Source organism: Callorhinus ursinus, unplaced genomic scaffold, assembly GCF_003265705.2.
Source record: "Callorhinus ursinus isolate GAN/ISIS: 27379988/994484 unplaced genomic scaffold, GSC_fseal_2.0 scaffold5, whole genome shotgun sequence".
Taxonomy (NCBI): domain Eukaryota; kingdom Metazoa; phylum Chordata; class Mammalia; order Carnivora; family Otariidae; genus Callorhinus; species Callorhinus ursinus.
In genome coordinates, this window is record NW_027397067.1 from 5,855,519 (window position 1) to 5,880,189 (window position 24,671).

The 24,671-nt window shown below is 34.3% G+C and overlaps 1 protein-coding gene across 6 annotated transcripts in view; it reads right to left on the bottom strand.

Annotated features, from left to right (window-relative positions):
* Window positions 1-24,671, bottom strand: part of RB1CC1 (RB1 inducible coiled-coil 1) — a 90,973-nt gene that overhangs the window by 35,156 nt on the left and 31,146 nt on the right. For all 6 annotated transcript variants that reach the window (XM_025870595.2, XM_025870594.2, XM_025870591.2 and 3 more), the window contains 10 exons: window positions 22,810-23,012; window positions 21,038-21,464; window positions 15,553-15,723; window positions 6,475-6,659; window positions 6,122-6,308; window positions 5,956-6,037; window positions 5,632-5,693; window positions 4,122-4,225; window positions 3,555-3,681; window positions 1,571-3,471 (listed from right to left, as the gene is read on the bottom strand). In XM_025870595.2, coding sequence (XP_025726380.1) covers window positions 1,571-3,471; window positions 3,555-3,681; window positions 4,122-4,225; window positions 5,632-5,693; window positions 5,956-6,037; window positions 6,122-6,308; window positions 6,475-6,659; window positions 15,553-15,723; window positions 21,038-21,464; window positions 22,810-23,012 — 3,449 coding nt within the window. The remainder of the gene's footprint in view (window positions 1-1,570; window positions 3,472-3,554; window positions 3,682-4,121; window positions 4,226-5,631; window positions 5,694-5,955; window positions 6,038-6,121; window positions 6,309-6,474; window positions 6,660-15,552; window positions 15,724-21,037; window positions 21,465-22,809; window positions 23,013-24,671) is intronic.

Below are 24,671 nucleotides of genomic sequence, written 5' to 3' on the forward strand. Positions count from 1 at the left end.
TTAGACTACAGAATATCAAAGAGATTGTGTCTGTACAGAAAGATAAATGAACAGAGTTCTAGGATGGCTACAATGACATAAGTTTGAGTCTCACCTTTGGAAGCGGGTGAGGCTATCTGAGGAGATATTAGAGACAGAAGCTGAATCATGTCCAACAGAAACATGACATTTTAAGTCTCTTTATTTGGGAGTTCAATATGGGTAAAAGAGACACGAAAGACCCCTAAGTCGGAAATGGGGTGTACAGAGTGCTGCACTGTCATCATCCAGCCATCGCTTTCATCCCTCTTCTAGAATCTCATCTGCACTATATTGCTGAGACGTGTCTTTCCCAGAATCCCCTTCAAACTGCAAGTTTGCCAATAAAAAGAATATGCACAAGATCTCCAAAGCAGAAAAGCAGTCCAGACTTACTCTCCAAAGCTAGGTGTACCCAGATGAAATTTCAGGAGCTTCCTATCAAGTAACTGAGAACTAACCATTTTGTGTTGCAGACTGAGCCACATTACTGGGGCTTTGAAGAGATTCTTGATGCTACAGCAATTTTCCAGGGAGCCATGAGTAACTCTCAAATTTGGTGGGTACTTCAGCATCTATTTTCCTGGTATTTCACCCAGAGCTTTCCGGATTTTCAGCAGTCATTTCCTTGACCTTAGCTCCCCCAGCTCTGTAAAGATTTGTGTAGGCCCTAATCCCCAACCCTCCAATCCCCTCAGAATACATAAAGAGTTCCTGTTTTCAAAACAGAGCGGGAGGTTTAACTGAATACCAATATTTGAATGTTACACAGCAGAAAGTCTATCACAAGAGATTGTAAAAGTGATAGGCAGGAAATAGGTTAAAATATATAAGGTATACAAACTATAAATATATTCACTCAGAAGAACTAATGATAGAACGGATAATGTTCTAGAAGTTGTTCATTAGGCCATAAAACCCCTGAATGAAGTTTAAAGAGCAGAAATACTGATCAAAAGGTAGTAACATCAGTCAAAATATTAAAAATACAAAAGAAAAAAAAAACCCCACCACTGTATAAAACCTGGAATTTAAAGACATTATCTTTTCAACCACAGAGGGAATAACTGAAACTGTAACATCAAGGAAATAACAGTGATGAAACATTTAGCCCCAATTTAGAATTTACTCTTTAATAAGTGAGCACAGATCAAAGTTATCTTTCATACATATGCAATTTAAAAAGAATGGTAAAAAGTAATTTTCAACAGAAGAAATTAGGTAAAAAATTCAAATAAACCAAAAGAAGGAACTTAATGAATTAAAAAAGGAAAAGCCCTGGAAAACATTTGAAATTTTGAAAAAATCATTTCTCTGGGAATCCAAGATACTCATCCATTTTTAAAAGCCACTAATGAGCTTATGTAGTCTGTTATTTTTTTAAATGTTTGAAAGAAACACTGACTATAAATAAAGTAAAAGGTTTTACTTTATAAAAACATCTCAATTACTATACTGGCCTAAGATAAGTAAATCAAGGTACTGTGATTACATAAACAATTAAAATTTGAATCACCAATATTTTAATTTTAAATTTTAAAGTAATTCTTACCTTTTTCCTATTTGATTCTCAAGATGTTTAACTTTTTCTAGTAACTCTTTCTCAACAGCTTCTCTCTCCAATTTAAACTCTTTGAGGGCAGTCTGAATAGCTTCTTCTTTTTCACAATTAAGTTTCTGAATTAACTGTTCTCTGTCTTGTTCCTGGCTCATGACAAGTTTCTCTTTGTCTTTCTCAAGTTTCTGGATAATAGCTTCGTACTTCTCTTCCTGTTGGGTGAGTTTTTCATCTTTTTGTTTTTCAAGAGCACTCAATTCTGCATCCAATTTACTCTGCAGTTCAGCTATTTCTCCTTTCAGGTTTCTTTCTATTTCAAATGCTTGGTGATGCAATGACGTTACTTTGTTTAATTCAGCTTTAAGCATATCAGATTCTTCTTCATGTCTACTAATTAACTCTGAAATGCACTGATCTTTTTCAATTGTCATTAAAGTTCTTAGCTCTGCCAAGCCCACCTGATAGCTTTCATTATTATCCTGAATCTTTTGGTTTAGTTTACTTATCTCTACTCTCAAATTTTCCGTCTCTTGTTCAAGGAGAGATTTTAAGGTCTCCTTCTGCTGGGCTCTGCTTTCTTCCAGCAAAAGTTTTATTTCATCAGTTTCTGCTTCCTTTAGCGCAAGTTCAACCTCTAACTTACATCTCATGTCTGACAAATCTGAAACCTTGAGTTTTAATTCCTGTAGCTGTTGTTCTTTTTCCTGGATAACTGTGGCATGAGACTCTTGTATCTGATCGATTCGTTGTTGATTTTCCTTTTTTAGTTTCTCCAAAGACACTTTATGGTCTGTCATAACTTTCTCAAATTCCTGTATGTGCCTGACATGCAGAGCATCCTCTAACTCCTTTAGATGACTTTGCTCTAAGCACTGAAGTTCTGTCCGCAGCAACTGCATCTTCTCATCATTTTCAACATGGAGCTTCTTTAAGTCTTCTAACACTATCTCTCGTGACTGTTTCAGTTCATTAATTTCACAATTTTGAGTGTGCATTATATTTTCCATTTCTAACAACTTCTGATCCTTTTCATTTTGCAAGCAGATGACAGCTTCTTTTTCATGTTTAACCAAAGCAAATTCATTATCTTTATTTTGTAAAACCTCCTCAAGGCATACCAAGTCTCCTTTCAGCTTTTTAATTTTGTTTTCATTTTCTTCACTTTCCTTTATCAGTGCATCAAGTTTGCCTTCATATTCACTTTTTAAAGACTGCAGTTCTTTTTGATGTTTTTCATTTAGTGTTATTTCCAGAGAATGTTTTACTTTTTCAATAATGTTTCTTATTTCTAATGCTGTACATTTTAAAGAATTTGAGAAATCACACTGTTCTTTCTGTACAAATGTTCTGAAGTGGCAAAGGTCTTCCTTGATGGTTTGTATGCTGAAGTGCGAGTCTTGGGCAACAACTCGACATTTTTCCAACTGGACATTCAGAGAAGCATGATCTCCTAAATCCTCTTTACCACATACATTTGTATCCTGCATCCGTCTACTATCTATTGCATTGATAACAGATGAATAAAGTGATTCCACCATCATTTCCGGACTCTGTGGATCACTTATAGGATTAGGAGATGACAAATTTTCTTCTATTACAAACTCATTTACAGCAGACATAAAATCTGATTCAGGACTTTCTGCTAATGAATCCAAGTCTAATGAAACTTGGTGAATAGTCTGTTCTATGTTTGGATGGGGGATAGTTTCAAAATCAAATGTATGTGCATCGATGCTATCTGGAGATAACTCTTCTAAGGGACATACTGCAGGACATAAGGGATCCTGAACAGTGAGTGAAGGAGGAGTTCTCGGTGAGGTAGTAGTTGCAATTCCTGTTGCACTTTCTATCCGTGGTGAGGAAGCCGACGGTGGCGATGTCTGACTCATGGATGCCTGGAAAAGAGAGGGATAGGCTTACAGAGCTGCAGCAACATTTTACACTAATGAAACAAATCACTTGAAAGAACTTAATTTGCCTTTTGTTCACTCAGTAGATCTGTAATGGTCTGTGACATTTCATCCAAACTTTGTGCTGCTTTTACCAAATTATGCAGAGCAAGTACATGCTGGTGTAGAGGTTCAAAGTCACAAAGTAAGGGCACCCTGAAACAGAATGAAATCAAATTAGATTTGTGATTTCATAATGAAAAGATGGATACCTACAACCAAATATTTCAATCTATGTCAAAAAAACCCGACAGTACTATCATCCCCTTTTAAACAACACCAGAAATAGCTTAAGAGACCTAAGATATAATCATTAAAGTAATGAATTAAAACTCTCCCACAGTATACAAAAAGTATAGAGTAATTACTAGAAAAAAATTAATTACATGTAAGGCATTAATTTCCTTTATCTTCATTTTCTAATCATTTGCATATTCCCTAGAAATTTCCTAAAGCACCATAGGGAAGTCAGTCTATCATAAAATATTTCTATATGCTGGCATCTCCCGAGACTATCGGTGCTACTTTCTATAGCTCCAAAATAATGAAAACATTTTAAGATGATAACTAAAGTTAAAAATACTAATGATATTTACCTGAGGAGCGGCTGAACTTCTGAAGGACAGAATGACTGAAGAAACTGTAAATCTTTTAATGAAATATCTGGAAGTTCACAGTCAAACTTTCGAGGCTTCTGTGTCTGTACCCCCCACAAAAAGAATAAAATAAAAAGATAAAAATTACCAAAAAACATAGAGTACAAATTTATACATTTTTACTATGATTAATTTCAATATAACAAAGAAGCAAAAATGCTACAAATCATCTACTGACATTTAAGAAACAGAATAAAATAAAAATGAAGAGCTATTCAATGACCAACATGGTATACTATTTTTCTGAGTCGTAAATGACTGAGAACCATAGCTGTTGGTGATCAACTGATGTGGCTGTTCCTCCCTTTCTCGTCATCTTTTTAAAACTGAGGTAGTATCCTGTCAACATTAAAGAAACCCATTTGTTTCACCAGCACATAAGCTATTCCCAAATTTTTCTGTTACTTATAACATGACCATGAAGATCTCTCTAGCCTTAGCTCTATGTCTATTCCTACCATTTATTAGAATGCCTTGTTGTTTTAATATGGTAAAAGGCTTTTTCCTATGTAACATGTCCTTCCTTGCCTTTCACTTGATCTTTCCATTCTTTTCAAAATAATTGTCAATTTCAGCTTCTTAAAAAAAATTACCTGGTAAGTCCTACCATTTCTTTATAATATTGCCAAGAAATACAACTTTTAAAGTAACTCCGGTTGTTTCAGTCATTACCTAAGCAGATTTAGAGATGTCAAGATGCTCTTCATTAAACAGAGGTCCTAGATAAATGAGTGTGGGAAACCCTATTACATTACTCATTCTTAGATGTTAAAAAATACATACATTTAAGGCCTAAGAAATCCTGCAGTACAAAAAAATGTTTAATAGCTAAGCAGTGCATCTGAAGAAAAAACAATCAAAAAACGTGCAGCATTTCCCAAACTTCTCTAACCTGTGGAATCATTTTTTTCACATTTTTTCACAAAAAAAGGAATGGTCCCCAGTAATCCTGGTTTAAAAACACACTTATTTTTCAGGGTTTCAATGAAGGCCACCTGAAGAGTCACCCTATTCTGATTTGTAAACACATGAATAAAATGAGGGTGTTGGTGGTGGTGGTGTTGGTGGTAAAGAAAATGAAAAGGGGAGAGGACAAAAGGAAAAGAAAGGACAGGGAGGGGGAGACAATGAGGGAGGGGGAGACAATGAGGGAGGGGAAAGATAAAGAGAATGAGAGGAGGGTGAAGGACAAAGATAAAATAATAAGAAAATCTCCTCCTACCAATCAACAGCTTAACAGTGTAATATGGCTTATCCTCCTGCGTTATGAAAACTCCTGATCAAAAACTATGAATATCCTTTAATAGTTTCATGACAACTCGCTTTTAAAACCAAAAACATTTTTATGTCGATAAAAAGAAAGTCTATATGTTTCTGAAAACATCTCTACTTCTGAAATGAGGTTTGAACACATACAAAATTTAGTCATGGTTAGAAAATTAATACATACACAAAAGGATGGGGGCCAGGAGTCCAAGCCCCTAAACAGACGATTTCTTAAAAAGGACTTTCCTGTGTAAAGAAATTAACAATATGGTTATTTTGTAACTTTATATTTCAGGGGAAAAAAAAAATCTCTGGTTTTTGAAAAACAAATTAACAATTCTTCATATTTAAATTTTAACAATGGATTCAACTCTACAGACCTTAAAAGGAATGCTTCTCCAGATTTCAATGGTAACTACTATCACATACATGCTATATAGTAACACATTCATATCTACAAATAAAAACAGCATTTTTCATTAAAAATAAATTAGTAAAGAACACTTACTAAATAATTTCCCAAAGGATTCCCTTTTTGACTTTTCAGCTTCATATAATCGCTTTCCATCTTTGACTAAAGCACCAGCCCACTAAGAGGAGGAAAGCTTATGTTAATATCACACACCAATTCATTAAGGCTTATACACAATGAAAACAGAATTCAACTTGCATACCTCCCTGTAGTGTTTTATGAACATTTTTCTCCTTACAACCTCAACAACAGCTATGCAGTACATCTGAGGAACTGTACTAAGAGCTTCAACAATTCTGACTCTTTCTAACAGTTCTATTACGAGGCGGAGCAAAGCTTGCAATTTCTCTCCATCTTGATCAGCATGAAGCATTACAAAGCAACACCACCTACAGAATGAAATTGAGACACACAAACTCTATAAAAATAATCCCAAATTAATCAACCAATCAAGTATTTCAATATAATGCCAAGAGAAAAATTACTCCATTACTTGGCAGAAATTTAAAAAATCACTTTAAAACATCCAAAATTAGATGTAAGAGAATCACTTACTTCAGTCTGACATGTAGGTTATTTGCTAGTTCCTGTTTGGCAGTGGTACACTTCTGTTTAATATCCAACAGTTTTCTATGATTTTGCAACATAATCATCAACTGATTTGCATGACTCAGGCACAAATCAGGTAATACAGATGCATCCTTCAAGTTTTCAGCTCTCATCTGATTAGCTAAAAATCCCTTTGCGAGAAAATATTTTAAAGGACATTAACTTGGTTTCATGAAAGATATCAACATTCATTTAAGAGGAAAATTTTGTTAAACATGACTGCTCTACTTTTAAAGAAGATTTTAAAATCCACTATCCTGAATGTAGATATGTTCATAAAAAAAGATTGTTTTTAAGAACTCTGCTCATCTAGTTGCTTCATTTTCATGCTAGGAAAAAAAAAAGAAACCCACTGGGAAGATAGAGTAATTTATCCAAGGACACACTTAATAGTTAAATTAGAACTAGAACCTACGTGTCTAGACTCCTACCACACCATGGGTCAAATCAGAGCATGACATTAAATAAAATATGGTCACTGATTTTAAGCCATGAAATAACTGACTTAAGCTAATCAATGATATTCAATAGTATTTTGTATCCTTCCCCAAATGAATAACAGTCAGTTGACTGTACTTTTTATTAAGAAGTCATTACTCTCTCCTGTATTTCTGGACTATATTTTGTTCCACTATATATATGTATCAGTGCTCATATGAGAATAAATTAAATGTTTACAATTTTACAATACATTTTATTATTTGGTGTAGGTGAACTTTGCATCATTCTGCTAAGTAGGGAATGTGTTTAGGCTACAAATTAATTTAGACAGATGTGCCATATTGAAAATAAGGTAGTTGTGTGTAGAAAACATTAAAAAAAACCCAACCAACAGCAAACACTTAAAAAAAGGTCCAAAGACATCTTGATGAGGTTATTACTAAGTATTTTTACTGTATTTACAGGTTCTTTTTTCTACTCTGCTTACTAAACAGTTAGTGTGTTATAGTTTTACAATTTGCAAGTCTATCTGACTACCATACTTGCTACTCTAAATAATTATCTTTCTAGGAACTTAACAATATGGCCGGCAATAGCATGTCTTTAAACTTTTTGGTAGTTCTCTCTTCTTTCTGTTTCACGTCTTCCTAAATTTCAAGAAAATATTTAAATTTAAATGACATGTATTAAAGTAAAAATCATTTAATATCTGAAAATAAGACAATTTCAATAGGAATTGTATATTTTACTTCCTTTTCAATATGCTATATGTTCCATTGTGGCTATATTTTTTCTGAATTTAAAAATAACTTATTGCTTTTATCAATTGTGTTAAAATCTTAATAGGTTTCCACTACTTTTTACTGAATCCAAGAAAAACACATAATCAATCCCCCAAACTAAATTCTAAACCATTAATGAGGAATTTCCTGACACCAAAAGCACATACATGCAAATGTTGCCAAAAGAAAAATTGTGAATCTGTTTTCAATAAAATAAATTCTGTATTTGTTAAACCATCCTTAGTATACTATTTAGACTAAGTAGAAAAATCTCTAAGAAGTACAAGCTTCTTAAAATAAGTCATCAGAATGAAAAGTACAGCATAGGCAATATAGTCAACATACTGTAATAATGTTTAATGGTGATAGATGGTGATTAGACTTACCATGGTGAACAATGAGTAATGTATAGAACTGTCCAGTCACTATGTTGTAGACCTAAAACTAATGTAACATTGTATGTCAACTATACTTCAATAAAAAAAAGTTTAAAAAGGTAGAAAAATCCCTGATACCATTTAGTATTAATATTTTTATGTGTATTAATAATTTTATAATATTAAGGATAACTACATGATGTATAAGTTTAAAAGAAAATTACATAGCTGACTGAGTGAAGACGGAAGGCAGAACTTAAACTATACCACATCCTAATTCTGAATTTCAGTAGGTTATCTAATAAGAATTAAATAATCCTAACAACATTCAAAAGAAATCTAACTAGCTGTTAGTTACTACAGTACTTATAAATCCCCTCAAGATGTATTCTGTGAACTTTTGGTTTAGGAAGCAGATTCCCTGTAATTTTCTTATTTTGTTGACAATCTTTAAAGATAAAAAGATTACTAGAGGAATAATACACACTGAATAAATTTTCAGGGCTCCAGTGTTAACGTAGCTTCACAGATCTGGTTAAGTTTCTCTGTCAGATAACGTAGAAAGGTCTATAAACCTCCTCAGAAGTGTTGTGGTTTTAAAAAAATTACTGTTAAAGCTTCCTGAACTGGTCTTTATCATATAAGATATTTAGGCAATAAATCTCCTTCCATTGTTTTTTCCCTTCTTTTTTTTTTTGAGAAAGAGTGCGAGAGAGCAAGTGAGGGGGGAGGAGCAGAGGGATAGAAGGACAGAGAGAATCTTAAGCAGGATCCACACTCAGTGCAGAGCCTGACGTAGGGGCTCGTTCTCACAACCCTGAGATCATTGCCTAGGCTGAAATCAAGAGTCGTACATTCAACTGAGGTACCCAAGTGCCCCTTTCCCTTTCCTTTAAGAGTGGTTAGAAGATTTAATTGCTATGTAGCTAGAACGAACTACACAAAATTGTGTTTATATAAAATCTAAAATCAACTCCTCAAATCGATTGATCTGAATTTATCTACTTTCACTGACCGCATTCTGAAGGAAATACTGATTAAAAAAAAATATATCTGCAATGGAAAAAAAAATTAGCTGTAATAAAACTAACAGATGAGACATCTGTAAATTACGAAATGTGAAAGATTCCAGACCAGATTAAAGAGAAGTCTAACATTTCACAAACAAGGCTACATGAACCCAAATTCTTGCACTCTTTCTCTCTCTCTCTCTCTCTCTCTATATTTTTGGTGGGGGAGGAAGAGAGAGAGAATCTGAAGCAGTCTCCACGCCCAGCTTGGAGCCCAACATGGGGCTCAATCTCATGACCCTGAGATCATGACCTGAGCCAAAATCAAGAGTCAGACCATAACAGACTAAGCCAGCCAGGCGTACCTCATTCTGTAAGTACTGACTGTGTACTTACTACATACAGGTCAGGAACCTGTAAGGCATTGTGAATAAGGCAGTGAGGAAGAGAGACTAGAATCCCGCTTCCTTAGAGCTTATATATATATATTTTTTAATTTTATTCTGTGTTAGTCACCATACATTACATCATTAGTTTTTGATGTAGTGTTCCATGATTCATTGTTTGCATATAACACCCAGTGCTCCATTCAATACGTGGCCTCTTTAATATCCAACACCAGGCTAACCCATCCCCCCACCCCCTTCTTTCCTAATTTCTACACCCAATGTGGGGCTCAAACTCATGGCCACAAGATCAAGAGTCACATGCTCTTCTGACTGAGCTTATATATATATATATATTTTTTAAGATTTTATTTATTTTTCAACAGAGAGAGAGAGACAGCGAGAGAGAGGGAACACAAGCAGGGGGAGTGGGAGAGGGAGAGGCAGGCTTCCCGCTGAGCGGGGAGCCCGATGCGGGACTCGATCCCAGGGCCCTGGGATCATGACCTGAGTTGAAGGCAGACACTTAATGACTGAGCCACCCAGGTGCCCTGAGCTTATATTCTTAAAGAAGAAATTTCATTTAAAAAAACCCCACATAATCACTTAAATGTAATTATGACATAGGCTAAGTACAACATGCTAAGAGAAAATAAATCTGATCTGAGCAAGACTGTAAAATCAGAGAAAACCTGTTTGTGGAAGTGATGTCTCAGTTAAAACCCTTGCCTCTATACATCCCTTGGCAGCCAAACACATAAAAATATGTATTAGACCTTTCATCTCATTCTTTCCATTTACCCTTGTTTCCTGTATTTCCCATCATTAGATCTATCTGTGCTTTATTCCAAGTATTTTGTATTGACCCAGATTAATTTCTTCTAGCTGTGAATAGCTGTTATTAAACCCACTTATTGATTTTAAAATTTTTGTTTATATATATATATAAATATATAAAATATATATAAAAATATAGGAGTGAAAAGTTGCTCCAACAGCCACATATCACCTAACTTCAACAGGTTATCCCTTGTCTCTCATGAGCACATTTAAAATTATCTTATTATAGCCAATGTCTCTCAAAGCCATTCACTCAGGCAAGCCCAGCTAACATCCATGGCTCTTAGGGCCTTGATCTGCATCTATTCTACAGTTTTGTTCTGAACATGTAATACACTTATATTAAAACGTATGTAGGAACATCAAAAAATATACACTGAGGAATAATTAAATGAGAATTTAACTGCCTCTCAATGTCAAAAAGGACTATACTACTTCAGGTATCAATATCAAAGAAAAACATATATTTTTTAAAGATTTTATTTTATTTGAGAGAGAGAGAGAGAACAGAGCTGGGGAGGGGCAAAGGGAGAGGGAGAAGCAGATTACCTGCTGAGCAGGGAGCCTGATGCGGGGCTCAATCCCAGGACCTTGAGATTATGACCTGAGCCAAAGGCAGATGCTTAACCGACTGAGCCACCCAGGTGGTCCAGAAAAATATATTTTTTAAAAGTAAGAGTATTATGCTTTAAAAGTTAAATTCTATGAGCTACAATAGCTGAAAACATTAGCAAAAGCTGGGAATAAATTAGGGGAAAGCAGATGGTTAGACGAGGTACTTCTATGATCACAGGATGCCAAAAATTAGTTTTCAAATTTTCACAGGAACAGTATAGGACTTGTCTACTGAATTTTTTTCAGTTTGGGTTCAATAAACCCTGGATGGGTCAGCCCTGGAAAGCAAACAAAAACACAGGAACAAACAAAAAAGGATCAAGAAATGCTTCTTCTATTTAAAAAGAAAAAATAGAAAAAAACAGAAAAGTACTATTAGCTCCTTCATCAAGCAACTACACTTCCAGAAAAATTACTTATCCTTGTATCACACAACTCCATTTGCCAAATCCAATGCAGATGGAGGATAACATCAACATCAGATTTTTTTTAATACAATCAAATGCAAAACCATTCATTGCAGCTGCCTGATTGTAGTAGAGATATTACACACACACCCCTTCCTCCAAGAGATTTGAGAGTAAAGAAAGAGAGAAAATAGATTATCTAGATAAGAAAACAGGAAGTCCTGGTTTATTCAATCAGAGAAAGTTATAAAATCTGGAGATTTTAAAGGAATGATGAGTTCATAAAATTAAAAACAAAAAAATGACTAACACATCTGACTACATCAAAATTTAAAAATTTCTGTGTAACAATCTTTATAACACTATCAACAAAGAGACAGCATCTGTATTATTTACAATAGACAAAGGATTATCCAGATTATATATATGAAATAAATTCTTACAGAAACATTAGGATAAAAAATTGGCAAATGAAAATTCAGAGCAAATAGATGGCAAATACTGATATAAGGGAAACTGCTCTTCTCATTAATTACTGGGAGTGTGGACTGATTTTTCCTTTATGGATGGTATATTATAACATTACTAATTAATATTTAAAATGCACAAACACTCTATAGAATATAGCAATTCCATTACTGAGGATTGTCCCTAAAGAAATACTAGAACATGCACATAATGACAGACATGTACTGGGATAGTAAAAACAATGTTTGTAACAAGAAAAACTGGAAGCAATCTAAATGACCATCAGAAGGAGTCTGGTTAAATAAATTATGTTTGATTCATTCTATTGAGGGTTAAAAAAGAATGATATTGGAGAAACAACAAAAAAATCAGAAATTCAGATCTGTCTCAAGTGATGGTAAACTATAATTTAACGGTAATGCAGACCAAGCTTCCTGTGGCATTAGTTACTAGAGATGTAAGAAAGCAATGAAGGAGAAGGGCCAGGATTCTAGGAGGAGGAGGAAACCCAGAGAGGCCAGGTAAGCAACAGGAATGCCTTGCCCTGGAGACAAGTGCTGATTTCTGAAGAGGAGTCCAAAGCTAAGAATTAAAAAAAGCAATCCTTCTGACATTCTCAAGGAGCTATGAAATAAAAAATTGGAGATCAGTGCCAGCCAAAGGAAGTGAAGATGGAAAACACTTTGTATTATTAGTACCCCGAAAAACTTTATCCTATGGAATAAGAGTCTACAAAAGCAGACTGGCCATCACAAGGACTGAAAGACCAACTTCCTATCACCTAAATCCCTGAGGTTGGATTAAGATGATATAAGATTGTGATAACCCCTACCACATGCAAACAAATTCTCTCTAGAAGTGTTATCTTAAGCTTCATATTTCCTGTTTTTATTTTTTTAAGATTTATTTACTTGTCAGAGAGAGAGAGGGAGAGTACGAACGGGGGAATAGCAGGCAGAGGGAGAAGCAGGCTCCCCGCTGAGCAAGGAGCCTGATGTAGGACTCTCAACCTGAGCAGAAGGCAGATGTTTAACCAACTGAGCCACCCAGGCATCCCCTGGGTTTTTCTTATTAAAAATAATTAGGCACATGAAAAGGTAAAACCACATGAATTTAAACCATAGGAAACAACAGAAAATATCCACAGACACACAGGCACAAGTAATGAAGTTACTAGATATAGACTTTTAAATTACAATATGGTTAATGTAATCAAAGAGATGATGAATGGGTCTGAGTATCTTGGTAGATAATTTGAAACTATATAAACAAAAGAACCAAACTGAAACTGTGGAGCTAAAAAATAAACAAAAATTATAAAATCAATAAGTGGGTTTAATAACAGCCATTCACAGCTAGAAAAAATTAATCTGGGTCAATACAAAATACTTGGAATTAAGCACAGATAGATATAATGATGAGAAATACAGGAAACAAGGGTAAATGGAAAGAATGAGATGAAAGGTCTAATACACGTGTAACTGGAATCAATGAATGAGAAGGGAAACAGTAAGGTAAAGGCAAAATTTGAAGAGAAACTGATTGGGAATTTTCCCAAAAGATATGCCATTAAGCCACAGCTTCCAGTAGTACTACTACAAGCCCAATGCAGGAGAAATAGAAAGAAAGCCACATCTTGTCATAGTATAGTAAAACTGTTAAAAAACAAACCAAAGGCAATGTGTTAAAAGTAAATCACTGACAGCCTCGATTCTATATCCAGAGAAAACATCCTTCAGAAACAAACATGATTTAAAGAGATTTTTAAATGACAAAGACTAAATTTGCCACTAAAGGATACTATAGGATACTTTTTTTTAAAAGATTTTATTTATTTATTTGACAGACAGACAGAGATAGTGAGAGGGAGAGCATGAGCAGGGAGGAGAGGGAGAAGTAGGCTCCCCACCGAGCTGGGAGCCCAATGTGGAACTTGATCCCAGGACCCTGGGATCATGACCTGAGCCGAAGGCAGACGCCTAACGACTGAGCCACCCAGGCGCCCTACTATAGGATATTCTAATGAATATCAAACTTACAAGGATGCATGTGTTACTTAAAAGGAAAAAAACTAAAATGGAAGATAGAATAATAAATAATTTTTAATGATATATATTTTCTTTTTTTTAAGAGAGAGCAAGTGGCCAGGGGTGGCGGGGGCAGAGGGAGGAGAGAATTTTAAGCAGGCTCCATGTCCAGCATGGAGCCCCACATGGGCCTCAATCTCACAATCCTGAGATCATGACCTGAAACAAAATCAAGGGTCAGAGGTTTAACTGACTGAGCCACCCAAGTGTCCCCCAAGTTTTTAAACTTTAATTTTAAATGATAAAAATAATCCGAAGGGGAAAAGCAGAAAGGGATATAATTGGAAGAAAAATTATAAATAGCTGACTTAAAAACAAATAGTAATTATATTAAATAAATGGATTAAATATTCTAATCAAAAAATTTCTCAACTTACTTTGAGGCTATTATAAACTCGGTGCCCAAACTTGACAAATACATACCAAATGAATAATACATACACACAATATAATTCAGTTTGCCAAAATGTTACACTCAATTCAGAAATACATAAAAAAGACAATATATTATGACCATGTTGAGTTTATTTCAAGAATCTAAGGATGGTTCAAGATTAGAAGTAGACTATAACTTTCTTAATCTGATAAAGGGTTTCTATTAACACAAAGAGAAAAAACTAACTACTAGAAACATTATAATTGTGAAATACCACTTTCTATAGATCAGGAATTAAACAAGCACACCCACTATCACATTCTACTCAGCACTGGTACTAGGGGATTCTAAATCAGTCAAAAGCACAAGATAAAGGGGTTCAGTTCACAATAAGGTGGCAGGATCCAAAATCAGGAGAAAAAAGAAGAGAGTCTGGGAATTACAGATGAATTCCATTAGGAAACTATAAAAATGTAATAAATATTTTAAAATTTATTTTAAAAGAATAAAGCAAGGATATACACGTTTTATCTACCTACAACACGCTGTATATAATGCTATGCAAGTAAAATAAAACATTTATACCCATTTGTATGTTCTACAGTTGGAGGAAAAATACTGGCAGAGGAACATTAAACTAGAAAAGTGTGTGTTAGAATCAAGATTATGCAAATCAACTCTTTTTGCTGTTTTGCCAGAATGGATGGAGGACAAAGTCATTAGTGTGGCAGAAAATGTCTAGGCTAACCACTCTTTGCAATTCCATCACTTTGTTTTGGTTATAAGTCTGAGAACAGAGTTCTTGGAACACTGCATTAAATTAGCCTAAAAACCTAAGTATCAGTAATCTCTAAGATTTTATATTTTCCTCCTGTCCTTTACAAATCTCATGTATTCTTCTTTAGTTTTCTAGGGAGGGGAGGAGCAGGAAGTACTCAGATGTTTAGTACAATCACTGCTTTATCATGTTCTTTCCACATGTTTTTTCCCCAGCTGTTGACAGCATTTTCATGGTTATCTTTCAGCCACTACCTTAAGTGGCCTCAGCTCACTTTGTCAAACCTGAACATTAAGAACGTTGTCTTCTTCCTTATTACACGGAAACAATACTATTCATTAACACTAATCAAGGATGAGGTAAAAATGATGGTGTATAACAAGTTGATATTACACATAAAATACTGGTACAGAGAAACTACGAATTGCTTTTCCTGAAAGAAGTCTGAAATGAGTACCTGAGCGAGTTCCTTCTGTTCATTCACCAGTCGGCTGCAGCTAGCGATCATCTGGTCCAGGGCATAGAGCCGGTCTTCAAGTCCTTTAATGGCTTTCATGTTCTGATTATCAAGTTTGGCAATAGTTTGACGGCATTCTGCTATAAATGGTCGAATAATCCTTGGATCAAGCTAAATGACAACAGAACATATGAATAAAGTTTTCAGCAAATAGTTTAAAATATATTTCTCACTATTTTGACACACAGCTTCAGAGGAAAAAAATTGAAAAATATAGAAAAGTAAAAGCATGGGGAATCTAAGTTATACTTTCACAAAATTGAGAGCAGGATAATTATGTTAATAAAAAATTACTGATTGTATTAGAATAATAAGGAATATAGTGCCAGGAATTATAACCTTCCAATCAATTTAATCAATCCTTAGTATCACACAGAAAATGTTATTTTCAAGGTCTTACAAAGTAGAGTTAAAACACATTCTTTGTTCATTGTCTTAAAACTCTAATTTCCCTCAAAACATAGCAATATCTTCAAAGTGACTTCCCTCCTAGAGGTATCTTTACTATCAAGTCTCTATCTCCTAAAGGAATTTGCTTGATCAACCCCATCCTTTTTTTACTCTTCAATCTCTCCTGTTTCCTGGCTTTATTTCTACAAATTTTCTGGAATTCATGAAACCTAATTTCTCTCAACACTGTTCCCCTTCCCTTGAAAGAATACACTGTGTAGTCTCCATTAAAACCATTCTGCCAAAGATCACCAATGACCTCCTTTCACTTGAGGCTCTTATACACTGAAAACAATCTTTGACAAACTCTGGAAGCTTTGGGGTATTACCTCACTGGTTCCTCCACAGTACCCTTCCCTGGCTCTTTTTCCTGTCTAATCCATAAATACAGATAATCCAGAAGGACTTTGCACTTAGCCCATTTTTATTATTTCTTATATGATTTCAGCATTAAGCATACATTTCTATGGAGCTCCCAACCCTTTTGTAATCCCTGACCCTTCTCACAGATTTTCAGCTTGCGTTTCTGACCACCCTCTAATATCTCCATGTAAGTATCAACCACGTTATCTTCTATTATTATTAACTCATTATAATTGTCTTCTGTTGAAATCCCTAAATGGCTTCCTTCTGCCTACAATGACATCCAAAAAACATAGCATAATAAAGGCTTCAGTGATTGGATACCACTAAATCTTTCCAAGGCCTATCCTCTTTTCAAACTGAATTACCAGTTACATCCAGACAAGCCCTGTGTTTCTCTAGCTCTGATCTTTCTTCATACTGATCATCCTGCCTAGCTGTTTGAAAGTCCATCTTTCCCTCTACATAAGGATCCTAGTCAAATACTGCCTCCTTCATGATGCCTTCCCTGATCTCTACAATCAAAGGACCATAAAATATTTAATGTAGTGTTTGGTACACAGAGAACATACAAAGGCAGTTAAAACTGAACTATTTTATTGTTATTATCAATAATCCAGTGTAATTAATAAAAAGCTGCGTTTGCAACACTACAAAAAAGTTAACAGAGCCACTACTTATATATAGGCAGCAGTTGCCCAACATAAATGAAAACCTTATGTACGTTAACATTTTCTCACTTTTCTTAATTTCACTGTAACTGAGTCCATTCTGCACACATTTCTGATCCAAAGTATTGTACAAACCAAAGATTAGGTATAAATCATTAAGGTAATAAAGGGCTAAAAAAGATTAAAATAGATTCATTTTAGCTTGTGCAAAATTACAATTACACATGGACTTCACATAGCAATGATTTAAAGAAGAAAAAACAAACCCCAAACCAGGGCTCCTGATTATGATAGTTCTGTATTTCATAATTCATTGACAGTATAATACAATTACACTGACAAGATGGAAGAGTGTTTTGTAAATTACTTGAGTAGCAGTTACATAACTTGATTTCCTAAAATCTTATTCTACTTAATATTTTATTTCATTTGTCCACAGGTAATAAAAATTAAAATTTCTAAATGGAGTCTCTGGAGAAATTTTTTAAATTTTATTTATTTGTCAGAAAGAGAGAGAGCAAGCATGCATGCGCACAAGCAGGGAGGAGCAGCAGGCAGAGGGAAAAGCCGGCTCCCTGCTGAGCAAGGAGCCCGATGTGGGGACTCGATCCCAACACCCTGGGATCACGACCAGAGCCGAAGGCAGATGCTCAACCGACAAAGCCACTCAGGAGTCCCTCTGGAGGAATTTTTGAAAATATGTATTTTAAGACACAGAATTCTATTAATAATTATTTAGGAAATTTTCAATAATTGAACACAGTGCTACACTAATATTTTACTCTTGGACTTTTCCATTGATACCTAGAAAGATTAATATTTTTGTCTTAGCAGAAACTAAAAATTTTCTTACCCTCTTCATTCTTCCCATCCCACCTCTAAATCCACGCCCACTGCACAGAGCAAACAATATTTCAATAACAACACAAAAATCCTGAATGAAATACTACAACAAGATTCAATAAATTATGCTGGTATTAATCGGAACAGATTAGAAATGAGTTAAATGTGTATATTTCCAATTATTAATCATCAGATATACAAATGTTTGCCTTTTACAGTATAACCTGAACTAGAATATCCAAGATTCATTCTAATACGAACACACTACAACCTAAGAAAATATGTGAGTACACAAAAATGCAGCAACAATTCTAAATTTTACTTGGTATACGAGGGAGAAAACTAAACAGGTCATGAAAATGCCATCTATTAATCCATCCAAGTATTATAAAACAGAGGATTCAAATGATGTAGGGATGACACGAGTAATAAATGAATGGAGGTGCCAGGATTTGAGCCCTTATGATGCCCAATCTTAGGCAAGTTCCATAATGCCTATGTCTTGACTAGTTTCTTGAAAAAGATCTTTGATTTAGGCAGTTGGAAATATACGTTACAAATACTGTTGAAACTAGGATTAGTATGTAAAAATGATGCCTTTAAACAGAATTTGCTTTTATAAGAAGAACATCAAACCTTGGCATATTTTAAAATTCACTGGCAAACAGCACTACTGCTATCAGATAATCAAGTAGGTTAGTTGTTATGGGTAATTATATAATAAATGTGAGATTAGAGAAGTCCTATACTCAGTTTAATCTATCTTTAGAAATGCCATTAGTGGCAAAGAATAAACTACCAAGAGGAGCAAAATATTAATCTAATAAAAAACTATGACAAGTGCTATTTATTACACATTATATCCCATGAATACAATATTCCACACTGTAAAATAAAGGCAGAAATACATAAACAAATATATAAAATTCTTCAAAATGTGTTTTCATTGCTTTTGAACAAAAATTTTTTAATCTAATGGGCATGCACAACTGAAATGAATGCTTTATTATATATAGACAGTATTTTAAGCTATGCTAACTCATTTTATAACAAGTGACTATAACCAAATAAAAATTTCTATTTTGCTTTCACAATATAATGGCCATGTAATCTATCACAAAGACTTCAGATACTCTTGGTATGTACTATGAAAGTAAATATTAACTTATCAATAATGTGACACCCTAATACTACAGCTAACTTTTGTTTTCTGTAGATATAAATTCTTATGAATTTTCATTAAGCCAGAAAAGGATCATTGTTTCTTCTTCTCTCATCATGTAAAGTGAATAAAAATGATATGGCTGTGCTAGATTTCATTTAAACATGCAAATGCAAAGCCAATTTTGAGTCCTTTTAAAAGGGGATTCTCCTCAGTCTATAACCCCTATTCTGACTCATGCAGAATTATATATATACTTCAATCACCCTAATTACAATCATGAACTTGACTTTCCAAAATCATGAATTAGAATTTTTAGGCCACTAAAAAATGTCAACATTTTAAACAGGAATACTAGTTCATTCCTTTTAGGCAGTAATCTTTGCATAATATATTACATACTTCCATGCCCTGGCAAATGTCTTAATTGAAGCTTTCTTTGATGACAAATAATAAATGGCCAAAAAGAAATGCCTCCTTTAAAGGATGTCATCAAGGAAGTGGAAATTAAAAGAATTAAGAAGAAACCCAGAATTTATTTAAGTTTTCCATTTGGAAAAGGTATGTGCTATTTTCCATGCAATCCAGACAATGCACTATCTTTCTCAATACTCAAAGAACAAGTCTCTTTTCCAATTGAGTGCCCTTTTAAAAAAGGTTAACTATCGTGGCAATTATCCTTAGACCACAGTAGCCTTCAAAATACTATTCTGTTTTTACTGTATAACTGAAACATGTGCCCATCAACTTCCTTTCTGAATTCAAAGATTTTCTATCAGCTTACGGATCATTTATACTTTAAAGATTTATTTATTTTAGAGAGAGAACGTGCATGAGTTGGGGAAAGGGGAGAGGGAGAGAGAATACCAAGCAGATTCTCCGCTGAGCATGAAGTCCGGCATAGGGCTCAATCCCAGGACCCTGAGACTGTGACCTGAGCCAAAATCAAGAGTTGGTCGCTTAACTGACTGAGCCACTCAGGCGCCCATGGATCCTATTTTAAGAGATATTTATTTCCAAGGTCTAAAAGTTTTTGGAAGTATATTTGGAGAAGAACTTAATCCAAAATACAAGCTCACTATAATTACAAAATACAACCAAGACCACAACGTCAAAATTTTGAATTTGAAAATATCTCAGGCAGATACAGTGTTTAAAACTTCTTTTGTAAGTCAGAAGGAAGTTCCCTCTAGAGGGATGGTGATTAGAAAGATGCACACAGGACTTTCAGGGAGATGAAAATGTTCAGAATCTTCTTTTGGGTGGTAGTTACTCTGTGACCTAACCACTCAAGAACCTGTATATTTCACTGAATGTAAATCATTCTCACCAAAAAAATTTAACTGAAAAAAATTTTTATCTTTAATATTTTCCAAAAGACCTTGAAAGTTCTATAGCATTTGTAAATGTTAACATCTGATCCATTATTAACTTAGAAATATGGTAGGCTAGAGGTGGCCAAATATTACCATTTACCTATTTTCTGAGAGTGCTCCATACTTACAGCACAAGAATGAAAACATTAAGACCGCTCAAGTTTTACCTAGCAGATGAAAGAGCCTAACTGCAGGAACAAATAAAGGATAGGAGATATTAAAACATCTAGTAATATTACAAGGTCAGAGAAAAATATATTTCAAAGTGCTACCACCAAAATCTACAGCATTTGAGTAGACACTTCAACGCTCTGCACTGCAGAAATTTTATGTATATGACCTTTAATAGTCCTCACAAATTTACTAACAATTCATAAATTAGGTTACAAGTGAAAAGATTTGATTTGTCCAAGGTTGAAACCTTGGTTATGAAGTCTCACATCAAGGCTCAATATTTCCACTATAATGTATTACCATTCTCCCATTATATAAAACATTTAGTATAAATAATATAATTTTGAGTAGTTGAAATGACCCAAGAAATATCAAACATGACTTACTCTGCTCATGGAATCAAAGCATTTCCTGACCAACGATTCCACATCATTAGGTCTATCTTGAACATTTATCCAGTCTAACAAAGAAACATTAAAAAAAGGCAGATCACCGTCTTTAGCATCTACTGAAGTTTCATCCTGCTGGACAGTACTTTGGCAAGATTCCCTAATTTCTTTTCCATTTTCAGCATCTGTGGTATCTGGGGCTATATGTTCCACTGACTTGTGAAATGAGGTTAATAAGGATTGGTTAGTTGTTCTAGGCATATCAGGAGAGAGCACCAGTTCAGTGGAGGTTTTCATTTCAGCCTTTTCTGAGCCTTCATGTTCAGGTAAAGAATCCAGTCTTCCCAAACATTCCCTGTAACTATGTCTGGTTAGGCACTCCAACAGTGGAATCTTGGCCATTACTGAAACCGCAGTTCCTAAACTTAAAATACAAAAGAGCTGTCAGTAAAATTATGGAACCACTCTAGTTAGAGAAATAGCATTTAATTGTTATACACACAATTATTACGACCTCTCTATTATGTTATGCATATACAATCTATGTTCTTTAAAAGAAACCTAGTTAGAGAAGGGTATCATTAACACATTAAAATACCACTCTCAAGTAAAGGGAGCCAGGTTATACTAAACAACTGTACATGTGGTTTTCATCAAACCTTGACATAAAAAATCGAATAAAAAAAAGATTTTCCATAGCAGTCCCTTAAAGTGTGACTTTAAGTCAATCAAGTATTTTTTGATAAGTTGAAAGCACAGGATAAAATTAATAATCCCAATAAAGATTAAGGTAACTCTTACATTCATTACACCCTATAGACAGGTAGATGTATGTGGTCAAAAGGCATGGGGAAGATGAACTATTGATGATTTGATTTCTGTAGAACATTTGTGAAATGACTCAGGCTCCTACGAGAAATTAACATATCTAGAAGAACTTCCCAAACAACAGTAACTTGAAAAAGTTGTTGTATAAACTTTTTCTAGTCTTAAGTAATCATTCCCTTCCTTCCCAAGATCAGTCCCACTGGCAAGGCCAAAATCTTCTAATTCACACCATGAAACAGAAAAATGTGAATTAATGAGGTTCATTTTAATTAAAAAGAAAGATGTTACTTCCCTCCAATTCAATTCAAAGTAACAAAAAACGCAAAAACTAAAAAATGAATGTAAAAATTGAAAGCATAAAGCATACACAGAGACAACAAAGGGCTATATTCATGCTGAATTATTGCTATATTTTTACGTTCATTATAGCCCTTTTCAAAAACAACCAATGGCTATCAGATGTGCTTACATGTAAAGAACCAGAAAACCATCTAAATGGCTTCTTTCAATCTCAGCAAGCCTACATCATCTGGCAATATTTAAAAAGGAAAATAAAAATTTCCTTGATTGCTGAATGTTTGAAAACTTTTCCATTTCTGTTAGATGTGTTATGTTTATATTTTGCCTTTACTTTAACATAAAATTGGCAGCAGGGCAAGAAGGAGACAAATTCTTGGGTTTGTAAATGATTTAAAAGTATTTTGAGCGCTTTGCATAAAGAAAACAAAATAAGAAAAAGAAATGTGGGTGATCCATAAAATAGGTGAATAAAATTGACCACAATTTTAAAATTTTAGAGCCTATAAAAGTCATCATAAAAGTCTCAAAAAATGAACAATTATAATAAACAATTATTAGAAATCACATTTACTGAAACAACTGATAAACTGCAAAGGTATTTTAAACAAACATCTTATTATCCATTTTAATGGCAAACATACTGAGTAAGTTTTAACTTGATGTCTTCTATGGATTGCAGATAATTTGAATAAATACTTTCAAACTTGAAAAGTAGCTTTTGGTAAGAATTTGAACAGTCCTCCAGATTGGCCATGATTGCAGCCCAGCCTTGGTGTTGAAGATGTTCATCATGGACCAGACCTTCACAGAAAGAGCAAAGTTTCTTGGCAACTTCATACATTTCCTGAAAACAAAGAAACAGCAAAAGAAGGTAATGTTTGTGTGCATGTTTGCATATGTATATTTACCTGTATGCATGAATGTAGTCTAAATATATTTTAAACAAAGCACTGACAAGGGAATGTTTTAGTCTATCTTAGTGTTTGTTGTTGTGATACTGAGAAAGAAGAAAAACTCTTAACTCATTGCTGCTGAAGTGTGTACTGGTGGAGCACCTACAGAGGGTAATTCAGCAATAACTGTCAAAAGTAAAATGGCATCTATTGTTTGGCAGAATGATTCATCTTGTAGAAATAAATGCTTAAACAAATAAACAAAAAATACTAAAAGGTTCTTTATTTCAACTATAGAATGAAATGGAACCCATCTTGCTGTCTATCAAGAAATTATGTGCACCTATACAATGGAATTTATCTAGCATTAAATATATATATATTCATAAATATATAAGATCAATACACAGTAAACTTAAAAGGTAGGCTGGATTCATAAAGTGAATTTTCTGTGTTTACCACTGAAAAATCAGTTATAGGTGACCTACAGATCTAATGTAAGACTTAAAAAAAAAAAGGTAGGTGGAGGGGGGATTCTGGAAGATAGCATAGCAGATATACACTAGCAGCTCCACAATGGCTGTTCCCTTCATATCTTTGAGATAAGCATATGTTTCTTAAATAAGATCCAAGAGCAAGACTATTGATAAACTGGACATTAAACTAAAAATCAAGTACAAAAAGATGAGCAACTCAATAAAGAATAATTAAGAAACTAGAATAACTTCACAAAAAGGATATGCAAAGTCTCATAAATGAATGGAAACCTGTTCATCCTTATTAACAAATATAAATAAAATTACAATGGCCTACCAATACACACCCATCAGAATGACTAAAATTAAAAGCACCAAGAAAACCAAGTATCGGTGAGTTTGCTGAGCAAGTAGAACAATCATACACTGATGATGGGAATATAAACGGATACAACCACTTCAAACAGCACATGTAAAGTTAAAAAGAGGTATACCCAAGAGAATGCAAAAGGTGCAAAGATATTCACAGCAGCTTTAGTCACAATAGTTTCTTTTTTTTAAAGATTTTTATTTTATTTATTTGAGAGAGAGAGAGAGAGAGCACAAGAGGGGGTACGGTCAGAGGAAAAAGCAGACTCCCTGCCGAGCAAGGAGCCTGATGCGAGACTCGATCCTGGGACTCGAGGATCATGACCTGAGCCGAAGGCAGTCGTTTAACCAACTGAGCCACCCAGGTGCCCTAGTCACAATAGTTTTTAACTGGAAGGAATATCTATCAATCGTTAAATGAACTGTAGCATGTTCATACAATGGAATACTATGCAGCAATGAATACAAAGCATTAATTCATGCAATTACATGAATGAATCTCAGGAATATAACGTTAAATAAAAGAGGCCAGACACACACACACACACAATGATTCCATCTATTTAAAGCTCTAAAAGAGGCAAAGAAATTCATGGTTTTGAAGTCAGGATATTGGACGATTTTATGGAAGAGGGATAATGGTACCAACTGGGAGTAAGCATGAAGTAAGGCTTCTGGGGTGATACCATATTTTAAAATTTCACTTTGTGAAAATGTGCCACAGATTAATATCCAATGATTTGTACATTTTCTAATATGTACATA